Below are 14,994 nucleotides of genomic sequence, written 5' to 3'. Positions count from 1 at the left end.
GAACGTGTGAACAGAAGACCAAGTCACAGCTTTGCAAGTCTCCAACATTGTAAACCTTGACATGTCCTTCAAGTCAGCCCAGCCTGGGCGTAAGTGTAGGAAATGCAATTTGTTAGTCAATTTGAAATCACTGGTTACCCCCATCCAATTTGGGTCAAAAACAAAAAAAAGTTAGGTGGACCGTCTATAGGCTTTAGTCTGCTCCAGATAGAAGGCTAAGGCTCGCAGTACACTTTCACCAGGATGGGCATGCGGTCTGGGGGAAAATGTTGGCAGCATGACCTATTAAGATCGAACGCCGACAACTTTAGGAAGGAATTTAAGGTGCGCGCAGAGAACTACTTTACTGTGGCAAATTTATTATAAGGTGGATCAGCTACTAGGGCCTGAGGCTCAAAAGAAGCTTTTTTCAGCTGGGTGAGGACAACATTCAGATCCCATGACAGTTGAGAGGTTTAACGGGGGGGGGGGGGGGGGGGGGGGTGGAGGGCTTTGTTAACATCAAAACTTCTCACAAAGCAAGCAATTAGAGGCTGTACAGAGATGGGCTTACCTCTTACACGTTGATAAGAAGCACTAAGCGCACTGAGATGGACTCTTACAAAGTTCATTTTCAAACCAGACTCAGAGGTGTAGCAGGTATTCAAGAAGTTTTTGATAGCATTTCATCCTTTTATATGAAACTGCATTGTTACCAGTTGAAGTCAGAGTTCTTTTTAAACCGGCCTGTTTTCTCTTCAAGGTTATGCATGGTCTAGCACCAAATTATCTGTACGCCCACGTTCAATTTTCTGCACCTTTAAGAACCAGAAGGACTAATAAAGTGATCTTCAACTCCCTCGTCTAAGGGGAAGAAAAGATTAAAGTTACTTGAATTAACTTTTGGTGAAAGCTGCTAGATACTAGAAATGATTTTTTTAAAAACCCAGCAAATTCTAATCAGTCCTACCTGATCATTAGGGGAAAGGTTAAGACCTTTTTGTTTTGGACATTTGTTTTACAGAATAGTTCTTAATTTTTAATGATTTTTTTGTTTTACTCTTCCAGAGGATTGTTCTGGTCTCTGTTACCCGATTTGAACTGTGAAGTGTAAGCAGGATATAAGACTAGGTTTAGATTTAGATAAATCTACTTCAGACCTTATAGAATACACCTAAAATCTCACAACTGGACTACCAATGCAGAAGGGATCCCTTGTTCTGTGTGATGAGGGTCGGAAAACATTCCAAATCTCCACATATCTTCGGAGGATAACTCCAGAAGGAGGAGGAGGAAGCCTTTACTGAGTTCCAAATTGCCCTGAGCTCAAGGAAGCTAATATGGTAAGTCGTTTCCTAAGCAGACCAAGTACCCTGGGAATAAAGCTTATCCACATGAGCTCCCTCATACCAAGTTGGATGCATCCGTTGTTAACACTTTTGAGGTGGTGGAATTTCGAATAGTAGTCTTATTATCATCAGAATTGTCCACCAAAGAACAGCATAAGACAACTCTGGAGGAATCTGGATTATATCCGTTAGATTCCCAGCCGCATGAGACCACTGGGAAGCTAGGGTCCACTGGGACTCTTTCAAATGGAGACATGCCATGAGAATGACATGCACTGTTGAGGCCATGTGGCCCATTAATCTTCACCATCACAGTCCTTTGGTACAAATGACAATGAACCCTTATATGCCCTCAGTGTCGTGTCCAATGCAGACTGTCCTAGGACCTACTTTCAGCGCCCAATGTCAAGAGAGGTAGAGGCCTCCTTGATGCCGGTGCATTCCCAGTGGTAATCAAGTCTTAGCAGCCATCGAGGTCTATGCTTCCAGTGCCGATGGATTAGCCAAAAAGTCTCTCCTACTAATCTGCCATGCCCTCTGTATCCTCAACTGTATTTGCAAACAGAGAGAACAAGAGTTAGGCCCAAGGTGCCTGATGCACCACATGTGTGGGTCCATCAAGGAAAATCACCCAATTACACTGGGTGCACCTTTTGAAGCCACTGGGGGGTCGTCCTGGACATTGAAAAAAGAATCAAGGCCAAATTAAGCTCCTCAATTGTGAGCTTTAAGGGACAGTGTTCAAACTGAGATCCAGCCTAAGCAGGCCTAGCAACTCAAGGGAGAGAAAAAAAAAAAAAAAAAACGAGCCGAAAATACTAAAAAAAAAAAAAAGTTAAAAAGGTAACAGAAGAAAATAACGTGGATGGATAAAATAATTGCAAAAAGGATGAAAATATCCACACAGGAAGGCACTGAAAGCATAGAAAAAAAATGCATGGAGAATATGATGCGCTGTCCCTACTCAAGAAAAATGTCAGGAAGTATTTTTTCACGGAGAGAATAGTGGATGCTTGGAATGCCCTCCCGCGGGAGGTGGTGGAAATGAAAACGGTAACAGAATTCAAGCACGCATGGGATAAACATAAAGGAATCCTGTTCAGAAGGAATGGATCCTAAGGAGCTTAGCCGAGTTTGGGTGGCAGAGCTGGTGGCGGGAGGCAGGGATAGTGCTGGGCAGACTTATATGGTCTGTGCCCTGAAAAGGACAGGTACAAATCAAGGTAAGGTATACACAAAAAGTAGTACATATGATTTATCTTGTTGGACAGACTGGATGGACCATGCAGGTCTTTTTCTGCCGTCATCTACTATGTTACTATGTTACTCTGCAGAAAAATGAAGACTGAGGGACCCGCACCTCAGGCAGGAAGGAACCAGCACATGTGCAGTGGAATGCTGTTAGTCAGCATCCACACCAGGCTCATTGCATGACATCACCGAAATGTGAGAATATGGAAGGCCCACTTGTCCTCGAATAACCTGTGTTATGTGAAGCTTTTAAATGACTAGCAATCAAATACTGTAGTTTGGCCTTTTGTATAAGCAGAACTGTACTCCTATGAGAAAATTTATTTTTAATTCTGTATACTCTATTGGTAAGTTAAATTGCTTTTCTCATAGGTGGCCTGGTCTTTTATCATTCCAATCTTTTCCCAGGATGTGTATGATTAATGGGATGCTCTCTCAGAAGCTTTTGACATGGTTCCCCACAGGAGGCTCTTGAATAAACTAGACAGGCTGAAGTTAGGACCCAAAGTGGTGAACTGGATTAGGAACTGGTTGACGGACAGACGGCAGAGGGTGGTGGTAAATGGAATTCGATTGGATGAAGGAAAGGTGAGTAGTGGAGTGCCTCAGGGATCGGTGCTGGGGCCGATTCTGTTCAATATATTTGTGAGTGACATTGCCGAAGGGTTAGAAGGTAAAGTTTGCCTTTTTGCGGATGATACTAAGATTTGTAACAGAGTGAGTAGAAAACATGAAAAAGGATCTGCGGAAGCTAGAAGAATGGTCTAAGGTTTGGCAATTAAAATTCAATGCGAAGAAATGCAAAGTGATGCACGTAGGGAGTAGAAATCCATGGGAGACGTATGTGTTAGGTGGCGAGAGTCTGATATGTACAGATGGGGAGAGGGATCTTGAGGTAACAGTATCTGAGGATCTGAAGGCGACGAAACAGTGTGACAAGGTGGTGGCCATAGCTAGAAGGTTGATGGGCTGTATAGAGAGGTGTGACCAGCAGAAGGGAGGTGTTGATGCCCCTGTATAGGTCATTGGTGAGGCCCCACCTGGAGTATTGTGTTTAGTTTTGGAGACCATATCTGGCTAAGGATGTAAAAAGAATAGAAGCGGTGCAAAGAAAAGCTACAAAAAAGGTATGGGATCTGTGTTACAAGACGTATGAGGAGAGACTTGCTGACCTGAACATGTATACCCTAGAGGAAAGGAGAAACAGGGATGATATGATACAGACGTTCAAATATTTGAAAGGTATTAATCCGCAAATGAACCTGTTCCGGAAATGGGAAGGCGGTAGGACTAGAGGACATGAAATGAGATTGAAGGGGGGCAGACTCAAGAAAAATGTCAGGAAGTATTTTTTCCACAGAGAGAGTGGTGGATGCTTGGAATGCCCTCCCGCAGGAGGTGCTGGAGATGAAAACGGTAACGGAATTCAAAAATGAGTGGGATAAACAAAGGAATCCTGCTCAGAAGGAATGGATACTCAGAAGCTTAGCGGAGATTGGGTGGCAGAGCCAGTGGGGGGAGGCGGGGCTAGTGCTGGGCAGACTTCTACGGTCTATGCCCTGAAAATGGCAGATACTAATCAAAGTCAGGTATACACTAAGTAGCACATATGAGTTATCTTGTTGGGCAGACTGGATTGACGGTACAGGTCTTTCTCTGTCGTCTCATCTACTATGTTACTATGTAGAAGATTTAAAACAAACTGGTTAGTGTGATAAAGACAGCTCAAGAAAAACATCTCCTTGTGCTAAAAACTTTGGTGCAGGCACAAGAAATTTCTGGTGTGTATCCTGCTTCCATTTATGGTCACTTGACTGCCATGTAGGAGGTCAAATCGCCATTACTGCTGTTCTTACTACCCAGCTGCACTACATGCTCCAGCAAGGCCTTTTATTTCCAGACAATCATTTTATTAACTTGCACAGCAAAGTTCTTGGACCTGTACCCAAGAACTTAACACTAATACAGGAACTACGTGTATTGCTATAACTGATAGAATCATGAGCTAAACCCAAAATCACTAGAAGGAACTATTTAGAAGGAATCTTTCCACTTCTAGCAAAAATATTTTTTCCTCATAAGGACAAAGCTGGAAAATGGCTAACAAATAGATGATGTGCTATGAAACGATTTTGGCTGAAGTTTAGTCAGACATAATTCTACTGTAAACAAGGAGTTTTACCTTAGGTTTGAGACAACGACAAGAGACACTAAGACACTCATTTTCAAAGCATATGGACAATCTCAAAACGGCTGAAAAAAAGGACATCCATGGTGCTTGAAAGGTTCAAATCCCAGTTTTGCAAAGGGCAGAAAAGAGATGTCCAACACTGCAGTATGTTCAAATAACAAGGGGTGCGTGCTTTGGATGGGATTAGGGAGGGCCTAGAATCTGGATGTCCAAGAGTGAGTACCAAAGGGGAAGAAACATCCATGTCTAAAAAGGAGGACATCCTTATTTAGACCCGTTTCAGGAACGTTCAGGGAAAAAGGTGCCCTGACTGAGCAGCTGTCCCCCTCCTTCTCCACTGAAAGAAAAACCGAACGGGATACCTGGCTCCATGAAAGCTTCACGCACAGTTATATATTAAAAAACAAAGTAAAAATAAACTGAATAAGCACACACAAAAGTTAGGAAGGAAATATGTCCCTGGTTCCTAAATTTTCTACTTGCCCATCCATGTACTAACTGCTTCCCTATGTTTTTTTCATAGCCGCTGTGGGGGGGGGGGGGGGTCGGCGCAGGGTCTCTCTCTTGCTCCTGACGGGACCCAGGTGATCACGTCCGACAGGAGCAGGAGAGAGAAAACTCTGGCGCCGGGCACCCTTGAATTGCCTGCCTAGCAGCTGCTGGGCCCTCAGGCCACGTAGCTCACTTTTGAAACATGTGCAACCTGATGAAAGCAGCCATAGGGGCAGGCAATGCTGGGCAGGAGGAAGGAGCCATGCTACCTGCAGCTGGCGGGGCCAGCCAAGGTACTTCAAGGGGGGGGGGGGGGGGGGGGGAGGGAGGGCGGCGCAGCGCAGCACTGAGTATTTATGACCGCTGCAACTCCAAAGACATAGAGGTGGACTGGCCCTTCTTTAGGGCATCCAAAATGAGCAAAAACTGAAGAAAAAAACTGGATCATAAAAAGTGCACATTTGTGCTCAAAATACAATACTTAATGCAATACAAAGACTACAGAAGGTGCCAAATTAGTACTAAAGGATCTAGTGATTAAACATTTCCAGAACACCCAAAAGCAGTAACATCTCTTCTGCCAACTCCTCTCTGCTGTGCTAACGCATACTGACCAGGAATCCAGGGTTGGACAGCTTGCGAACAGTGCGACACAAACATTTTAAGAAAACAAATTATATTGCTGGATGTTGTGTGTCACTCTGTGCTAATCTGTAAAGGATATTTGTACTGCTCAAAATACATGAAAATAGAGGTGGAAAAAGTGCAAGAGATTATGGGGAGAAAAAGAGAGTCCAGAGATCATTCCAACCATGGACCAAGGTGTTCAGAAAACACATATTTGAAAGAAACTAACAGGGAGCAATAGTTAAACATGTCTTAAAAAATTATATACACTTCCTCCCTCATCCCACATAATTAAGCAACCTACCTGAATGACCTTGTAGAAGTAAGCGTACTGGCGAGCTGTGTTTTTATACTGACTGAAAACATCATGTATTGCCTGAGTGGACTGAAGATACTGCACTTCTTCCTCTTCAAAATATAGTGGGGTGTCATATTCACTTGGAAGGGTCATGATGTAAGGCAGCCAGAAAGAACTGGGATTAGCTCGTTCACAGAGAAGATGGAAGGCCAGAGTGAGGTTTCCCATGCCTGTAGGATTCGGTCTTGAGAATACAGAGAACCTACATGAAATGGATCAGCAAAGCACAATCAGAATGCTGCATATCCTTTCCTGAAAATTACAGACAGGTATTTGTATAACAATTCCAATTCCAGTGTGCTTTAAGTACTGATGGCCCGTGAAAAGAGGCAAATGAAGCACCACACCAAGGACAAACATCTGGGTAGTCAGACACTCAGGCTCATTTTCAAAGCACACAGATATAAATTACATAGTAACCAATGTGCTTTGAAACTAAGCCACCCAAGTCTCACAAAATTATCTGTGAAAAAGACGATCTAGTTTCAACTGGATATAATACAAGCAATAATTATTTCATATCTTGTATTCTGTCTTTTCAGAACACAATCTATTTTGGTCCAGGTCGTTTCCTCAGTTTCCAGCTTAATCAGAAGCAGGCTCTGAGCTTTTACTTACAAATACTGTTCCCCCCCCCCCCCCCTTACTGTTTACTATCCCCCTCTGTATAATCCAGCCCCACAACAAATCTGCACCCAACAGTTCTTTCCAGAACCTCCATCTACCCAACTAGGGGTTCCTGTTGTGCAACGGCTGAGCCCACCACATGCTAGGCAGTGGTCTTCACTCAGTTTGAGGAATGCCAACATGTCAGGTTTTCAGTATAACAGTCATACCGTATGTCATAAGAACATAGAATGGAAAGCGTTCTATTAGGATGGCCCTTTAAGAAATCTCTAACAGAGGATTGGCTGATAAATCCTGAGGGTGTTTGTTTAAATTCCGCAGCCATCTTGAAGCAGAGAACAGTACTGAGCACAAGTGAAAGTCAAGGTTTCCTTCCTGAAGCAGCGAAAGAGTTCGCGAAACGAGACGTTCTTGTAGAAGGAGCAGATGTGCAGGAGAAGAAATAAACACAGTATTTATCTACAGAAGGAGGAATCAGCACTGGAAGTCAGCTAGGAACGCACCAGCCAGCTGGGACAGGCTAAATAGATTGCAAAGAACAACGCAGCACAGTGCCGTGCAAATACAAGCAGAGCAAGAGGTAGTACAGGGCCGGGCCGACGGTGGACAGCGGACGTGCTGGGATCCTCAGGAAAGAGTTTACTGTTAGTGTATTTGAAGAACAGTTTAAGAGAGTTCATAAACATTAACGTGTTTGTTCTCACAGTGAGTGGTTATTTGCACAGAGACTGATAGAGGATTTCCAATGGTTTTTCTCTTTAATAGAGTTTTTTGCATGGGTGTCTTATCAGTCTAGATTTACAACTTTGGCTTTCTTTTGTAATAAAAGGGCTCATTCACCTGAAGGTGAAATGCCAAGGGTGGATGCACTGAGGTCCAGTTAATTGAAGTTTAAACATTAAGGCAACCACACACTGTGAGAACAACATTTGAGTTGCTCTTGGTATAACGTTATAGAGATAGATTTGGAACCAAGAGGCCCCATAAACAAAATAGAGCAGTACAATGATATTTATAGCTACATATGGGAAGTTTTCAAATAAATTAAAAAGCTGTCCAATAAAAAAACCCAAAAACTTTTGTCCTTCACTTTTTAAGCCACTGCCTATCCAACTGAAACAGCTTTAAACTTGTTACAGATGGACCAACAATAAAAAATGACAATGTGGATGCAGCAGCTCATAGGTTTGCTTGCTTTGTTTTACGTGAACGGGGATGACGGCTGCGCTGGGAAGGGGAAACAGACTGTGCTAACTGGCTTCCTTGCTTACAGTGAACTAGATAGGAGTGGAAGTGAAACAGGAGTGGAAGTGAGCCTGTTTATTAAACCTGCTTGCCATATACAGATAAAAGTATGCATGTCAGAACATGCATGTACCTTTACCCACACAGGGTGGACAATTTTTTAAAGCCATTTACCCAAGTAAAACTAGAGCCTTTTTGCAATTTGTGCAAGGAGGGATGGAAATGAGCTCTACCCTTCAAGAGGCCATGGAGTCCCAGCCCCACAAAATTACTATCCTGTACAGATCTCTCTAAACAGTAATGGGCTATAAATGTGTAGTTTGGGATTTTTGAGGCAGCAACATGGAAAGGGATACACCTTATGTGGGGCAAACGTTGCCACTGTTCAGGAGTGACCCGATTACACATTTAAAGATTCACAAAAGTGGTCTAATCGGGAGAAGTGTTACAGACTATGAAAACCATGAGCTCCAGCACTTTCAATATGAATCCTGCCGATATCTGCCAGTACCAAATAATCCTTCCATTATCACTACTACAGCATGCGGTGGAGAAAGACAGGCCATGACTTCAGTCACTTTCAGACCAGTCCTTGCAAATTCCAATTGTGATAGGATCAAAAGGGATTCAGGGGTAACTGATGACTTGTGAATGCAACACCAAGATGTTGTTCTACATGGATTAATCTGTCTTCACCTGAGATTGTACATGATCAAGTGTTCAAGAAATACAAGAACCCCAATTTGCATAAAATGCCGTGACAGCAGCTTGATATTGTTGATGCTAGGATAAAGGAAGAACATGGTATTGGAGCTGGTGTTTTCCTGCCATAAATCTAAAGATTGTATAGATCTCTCTGTATGCATATATCTCCTGTAAATCCAGAGAATGTAGCCAGATTCCTCTGTTGCTTTTATACAGATGTCTAAAGGAGGGCACACGGCATTCTACCTGCACTGTGTAAAAGCTTCTTCCTCCGACAACAACCTTGACCAGGCTATAAAAAACTACCGCCACACACGACAAAAAATATACACCACATACAGTCTTCAAGGAGAAAACAGATCTGTTTACCTATATATTTTAGACTTGAGCCCTCAGCATCTAGTTATCTTGAAACACAGTGCTCAGCTTATCAAGCAGCTACTGCAAAAGCGTGGCTCTTTGCCAGATTTTGCAAAAATTAGAGCAGCTCCAAGGAAGCAACAACAACAAAAAAAAGATCCAACATGCCTCACCAACTTCACAAAACAGTAAATAGTTCACACTTTTTTCTCTTAATGAAAACACAAGAATATTTTATTAATCCACTTTTGAACAACCCATTTTGGTTGTACGGTGGTATGATTTTTTTTATTTTTTAAATACATAAACAGTGGTTGAATCTTCTGAACAAGCTTCTTAGGTTATATTTTTAAAAAACACTATCAATGTACATCTGTAAACATAATGCTTACCTAACACTGAATTTTTAGCAGATTCCACTGTCCATCAAAAAGCTTCCTCGGAACCCAGAGAAAAGAGTTCTTCTGCCTAAAACAAAGACAAACAGACATAAGAAAAACTACAAAATTGCAAGGCCTGATCCGAGTGGAAGGGTAACAGAACATGAGCAACAGAATGTCCCTGAAACCCAAATCGCATGGCAAATTAGTAAAAACTGGAGACCAATCAGCTTTTTGGTAGGCACTGGATTTACACAAGCAACTGGGGGGAAAAATAGCTAGCTATCCCTTCCCTCTGCTTTACAGCAAAGATACTTACCAGTAGCAGGTATTCTCAGAGGATAGCAGGCCATTCATTATTCGGTACGGAACTTAAAGCTAATATAGCTTTAAGAGCATGCTCAGCATCCCCACTACACATGTACGAGTGCCTTCCTGCCCGCTGCAAGAGCACAGGACCAGTAGTACAATAACATAGCAGAGAATCAAGGAGAGGGTATGTGAGAATGGACTACTGTCCTTGGAGAATACCTGCTACAGGTAAGTATCTTTGCTTTCTCCAAGGACAAGCAGTCAATATTCTAACATGTGGAAATCCCTAGCTACCAGGCTCACTAAAAAACCACCACCACTGGTCAATTGCGCCTCGCAATGGTGAAGGCAAAATACCTAATAACCTGAAACTATTTACAACTGTGCAAGTGCAGCCTGGAACAAAACAACAACAACAAAAAAACCCCACAAAGGAGGGGGCCCAGGGGTGGAGTTGATTCTAGGCCACAAACAAATTCTGCAGAACTTCTGGGGCTGAGGAATTTGAAATAAGAGTCCCATAGTCAAATTGGATCAAATTGGTCACCAAAGCAGAGACTGAACCAACTCTGGTGTCACTCGGATGATATCCGCTAGGTTCCCAAGGTTGAACACAACTAGGAAGCTAAGGTGCACTGTGCAGTTCTCATGTGAAGACTTGCCTTGGGCATGACAAGGACAGTGAGCCTCAACATCTTCTAAGCTGTGACCTGCCAGCTGGCTTGGACCTGAGTGGCAAGAGTGACCAGAGTGTCCACCCTCAGCATAGGGAGAAAAGACCACACCTGCTGTATGTCTAGCAGGGCTCCTATGAACTCCAATTGCTGAACAGGGTAGATGGGACTTGGGGTAGTTTAAAATAAACCCCAATAGCTCTCCACAGGGACTCGAGCACCGTCCCTTGACATGCTCTTCACCAACCAATTGTCCACATAGGGGAACACATGGACTCCCAGTCTGCCTAGCGATGCTGCGACTACTGCAAGGCACTTTGATGAAAACCCTGGGAGCTAAAGCAAGGTCAAAAAGGCAACATGCTGTACTGGAAATGGTGTCCCCAACTGAAATCCAAGATACTTCCTGTGACTTGGAAGTATCAGGATGTGGTGTAAGCATCCTTTAAGTCCAGAGCATAGCCAATCTTGTTCCTGAATTATAGGGAGAAGGGTGCCCAGAAAAACCATCCCGAAATTTTGAACAGGAAATTTGTTCAGGGCCCTTTGGTCTCGGACAGGACGCACCCCATGTGTTCTTCGGCACAAGTATCTGGAATAGAAATCCCTTCCCTTCTTCCTCTGGTGGCCAGGCTCGACAGCATGGGCCTTTAGAAGGGCAGGGAGTTCCTCTGCAAGTACCAGCTTGTGCTGAGAGCTGAAGTGAGATGCTCTGTGTGCGCAATCTGGTGGTCTTTGACACCAATTCAGGGTGTAACCGAGACAGACTATTTGAAGAGCCCACTGGTCAGAGGTTACAAGGGCCACCTTTCCTGGAAAAACTTTCAGCTTCCCCCCAACCAGCAAGTTGTCCAGAACAGTCACTTTTACTGCAGCTCTGCTGGAGCTAGTCAAAAGCTCATCCCTTGCTTTGACTGAGGAACTGGCTGGGCCTTGGGTGCACAGTGTTGACAAAAATAAGCGCGCTGGTACAGAGCATGCTGAAGATGGCAAGAAGCATACCTGCACCTCTGAGTAGTGGGAACCCCTCTTCGACGTGACCTAAAAACCTCCTAGATGAGAAGGGTGCAGAAGGAAAAGTAGCAATGGTGTCAGTGTGTTTCTTGATGAAGTCAGCGACCTCCTCCACCTTCTCACCAAAAAGGGTATCCCTTGGCATGCAGCATCTGCCAGTCTCTGCTGGACCTCAGGGTCCAAGTTAGAGACACATAGCCACAAGAGTCTGCACATCGCTACACTTTGAGCAGAGATGTTGACCACCACATCAAAAGGTATCGTAAGTGCCCCTGGCCAAGAAATTACAGAACATCTTCCGCTGCTTGACCAGCTGGCAAAGAGATTTAGCCTGCTCCTGTGGGAAAGAGTCTGCCAAATCAGATATACTGCACACAAGGAGATTTTTGTAGACAGGACTGAAAATCTCTCAGCCCTGGGCTCGTCCTCCATCTCTAAATGAACGGAATTGCAGCTGCCATCTCCTTGACAAAACCAGGGAAGGAAAGGCACTCAGATGGAGACTTCCTCCTTGCCTATGGAGGAGAGGGGTTAGATGAGATAACATAAGACTCCTCTGAGAAGTACGATGGATCCTCATCAGACTCAAAGAACTCCACGTGGGAAAGCCAAGACTGAGTCTCAATAAAGCCATGTCCCTGAGAAGGGAGATGAGCTGTCTATTCCCTCCTTGATACAAGCAAAGCTTCCTCCACTGACGTCAAGGGGGTGACAGCATGGGTGGCACACGACACCAGCGGAGACCTCACCACAGGCCAAAGGCCTTGCAGGGCAGCAGCAAGAGGCACGGCTGGTGCAAGCACCCCAAACGTCAATGCACACTGTTGTAAAATTCCCGCCAAGTGCTCATGGAGCACGGCTTGGATGCACTCATTTAGACAGGCCATCAGGAAAGGCAGGGGTGTTGGTTCATAGAGACTGCTGAACTGCAAGAGTCAAGGTGGGTGCCTGGTCCTGGCTACATTGGCACCTCTTGTATGAATGGGGAGCAGTCCTCCTGGTACCGATGCTTCTTGGAGACCAAATCCCTCGGAACCCTGAAGCTCCTGGCACCATTTGTTGAGGGGAAAACGATACTGATGCTTCTTGGCCTTCACCCGATGCAACCAATAATCCTCAATGCCAAGGACAACATCGAAGTGTCAGGTCTGATGCTGACAAGTCCTGGGGGGTCCTGCACAGCAGATGGCATTGAAGCAGGTGGAGACCCACCTGATGTAGGGTCCAAGACAGGCATATGGATTGATTCAACCCCCAACACTGATGTTGATACCAACGTCGATATTTTGGACCGGGCTCCAAAAATGATCTATTTCAGCCTCTCTGGCCAGCTAGGTTCCTTTCTTTATACGAAAGCACACAGATGGAAGGAGTATGTTCAGGCCCCAAACACTGAAGACATCAATAATGAGTGTCCTTGCCAGAGATGGTCTTATTGCACTAGTTACAAACGCTTAAAGCCACTGGGAACCTTTGAGGACATGGAAGGGAAAACAGCTGTGGCCAAAAACAGATTGACGGAGACTGAAAAAAAAAAAAAGGGGGGGGGGGGGGCAAGCACCAGAAAAAGAGAGAGGGCCTACTGAGCATGATAAAAGAAAAGAGAACATAAAAGCGGGGAAAACTGAACTAAAGACGATACAGGAAGGGAGAGGAAAGTTTCCTGAACAAAAATCAGTGGGGCGGGGGGGGGGGGGGGGGGGGGGGGGGGGGGGGACCTGAAGGGAAAGGCACAAAAAGCTCAAAAACAGACTCGCACACTAAAGTTGTGAGAAGTGCAAGGGACAACACATACTCTACTCACTGCGGACAAAGAAACTGCTGGTCCTGTGCTCTTGCAGCGGGTAGGACGGCAGTTGTGCACGTGTGGTGTATGTGATCATTAAGCTACATTAGCATTATTTAAGCTCCGCACTGGGTGACACGAATGACGTCACCCACATGTGAGAATATGGCCTGCTTGTCCTCAGGGAAAGTATTTTTGTCAAATGTATCATAGTGCCCAAAGAGTAATTCCGCCTATGTTGGTATTACTAAGGCTAATCTAAACAAACAGTCTCTGAAACCCTCCAAATACTGCCGCCCGTATAATCTGCCAAGCTAAATGATATGATCATGTATCACCTTTACTGCAACGTCTCCACTGGCTTCCTATTGAATTCTGAATGAAATTAAAATTCTAGTGGATTATGCACAAGGTTTTGCACATTACACCTCCTCCTTATTTATATTTCCAGCTAGCCCCTTGCACCTTCAGTCTCTGCTTGGCAACAGGCTAGTTCTACCTCATCCCTCTAGGCTCGCTGGGAGTCTACGCGTCTTCTGCTTTTCTTTTCCTCGCTCCCACACTTGGAACTCGCTCCCTAAAATAGTTATGACTCAAAGCTTCTCCTGCTTTCGAGTGTCCCTACTTCTTTAAAATGGCATTTGAACAGTGAAAACTGTTTTCAGTGAGGGTTCTCTGGGATGGGAAGGGATTAGAGGTCTACATTAGTGGGTTTTGCTCTTCTCTAAACTTTGATGGATGGATTGATTGTTTAGGTTGTATGTTTGCTGCCTATTTGTGCTTGAGTGAACTGTTTGCTTTCCTTTTGGTATTATGGCAACGAGAAACAGTATATCAAACCAAATAAATTATCAGATCAACAGTTTACAACCAAGATCTTGGAAGAAGTCATATAACCAGGAACCAACATTCGGAATATATGCACACTTCACTAAAGATACAGCTTTGCCTACATGAGGAAACAAAGGCCCAAAAGATGGCATACTAAAATATGAAGTCAAAATACACTCTAAATTGTGCTTCTGGCTTCACATAAACCTGCATCACAAAAGGCTTAAAAAAAAAATCCAACTTTCTCCACAGAAGCTAAACAGCCAATTGCTTTTATCTTAAATGAATCTTTATTCATTTTTAGTATTTATTCAATTTATTAGTATTTTAGAAGCAGCTGACATTAAGTGGGGTTAATGTTTTTGGTATACTTTACTGTAACATCACGCTATATTTGCACAGTTATCCAGCAAAAATAAAATGTTCCCCCCAAAAACATAAGAAACTTGGCGCTGAATCAAGATAGTCCTACAGGGCAGTAGGCTCCAGATAAAGTGAACATGTATTTGGGGAAAACAAATTGCTCATCTGGATGGGGGGGGTGGGGGGGGTGGGGGGGGGGGGGGGGGGGGGGGGGGGGTTCTCCATAGACAGATAAATCAGAACATAACTTAGGACGCGAGCATGTCCAGAGCTTATAGAGCAGCCATCACTCATGAGTCCACTCAATCTAGTGTAGAGCTTAGGCACCAACCCCTCAAAAGATAGGTGGGTGTATTTACGCATGTCCAATTTATCTTGCCAACTACAGAGAACAGCTGTTACAAGGTAAGCAAGTATGCTTTTGCCATTAGTCCTCTTTCTGGGGCTAAG

At 44.2% G+C, this 14,994-nt stretch overlaps 1 protein-coding gene across 1 annotated transcript in view; it reads right to left on the bottom strand.

The window, feature by feature from the left end:
* SETD3 (SET domain containing 3, actin histidine methyltransferase) overlaps positions 1-14,994 on the bottom strand; it is a 108,195-nt gene that overhangs the window by 76,976 nt on the left and 16,225 nt on the right. Inside the window, 3 exon segments of the mRNA XM_030214029.1 lie at positions 6,194-6,417; positions 6,420-6,449; positions 9,577-9,652. Coding sequence (XP_030069889.1) covers positions 6,194-6,417; positions 6,420-6,449; positions 9,577-9,652 — 330 coding nt within the window.

The sequence above is a fragment of the Microcaecilia unicolor genome, chromosome 9, assembly GCF_901765095.1.
Source record: "Microcaecilia unicolor chromosome 9, aMicUni1.1, whole genome shotgun sequence".
NCBI lineage: Eukaryota > Metazoa > Chordata > Amphibia > Gymnophiona > Siphonopidae > Microcaecilia > Microcaecilia unicolor.
The sequence above is the reverse complement of the archived record's forward strand: the minus strand, read 5'-3'. Positions and strand labels throughout refer to the sequence as shown.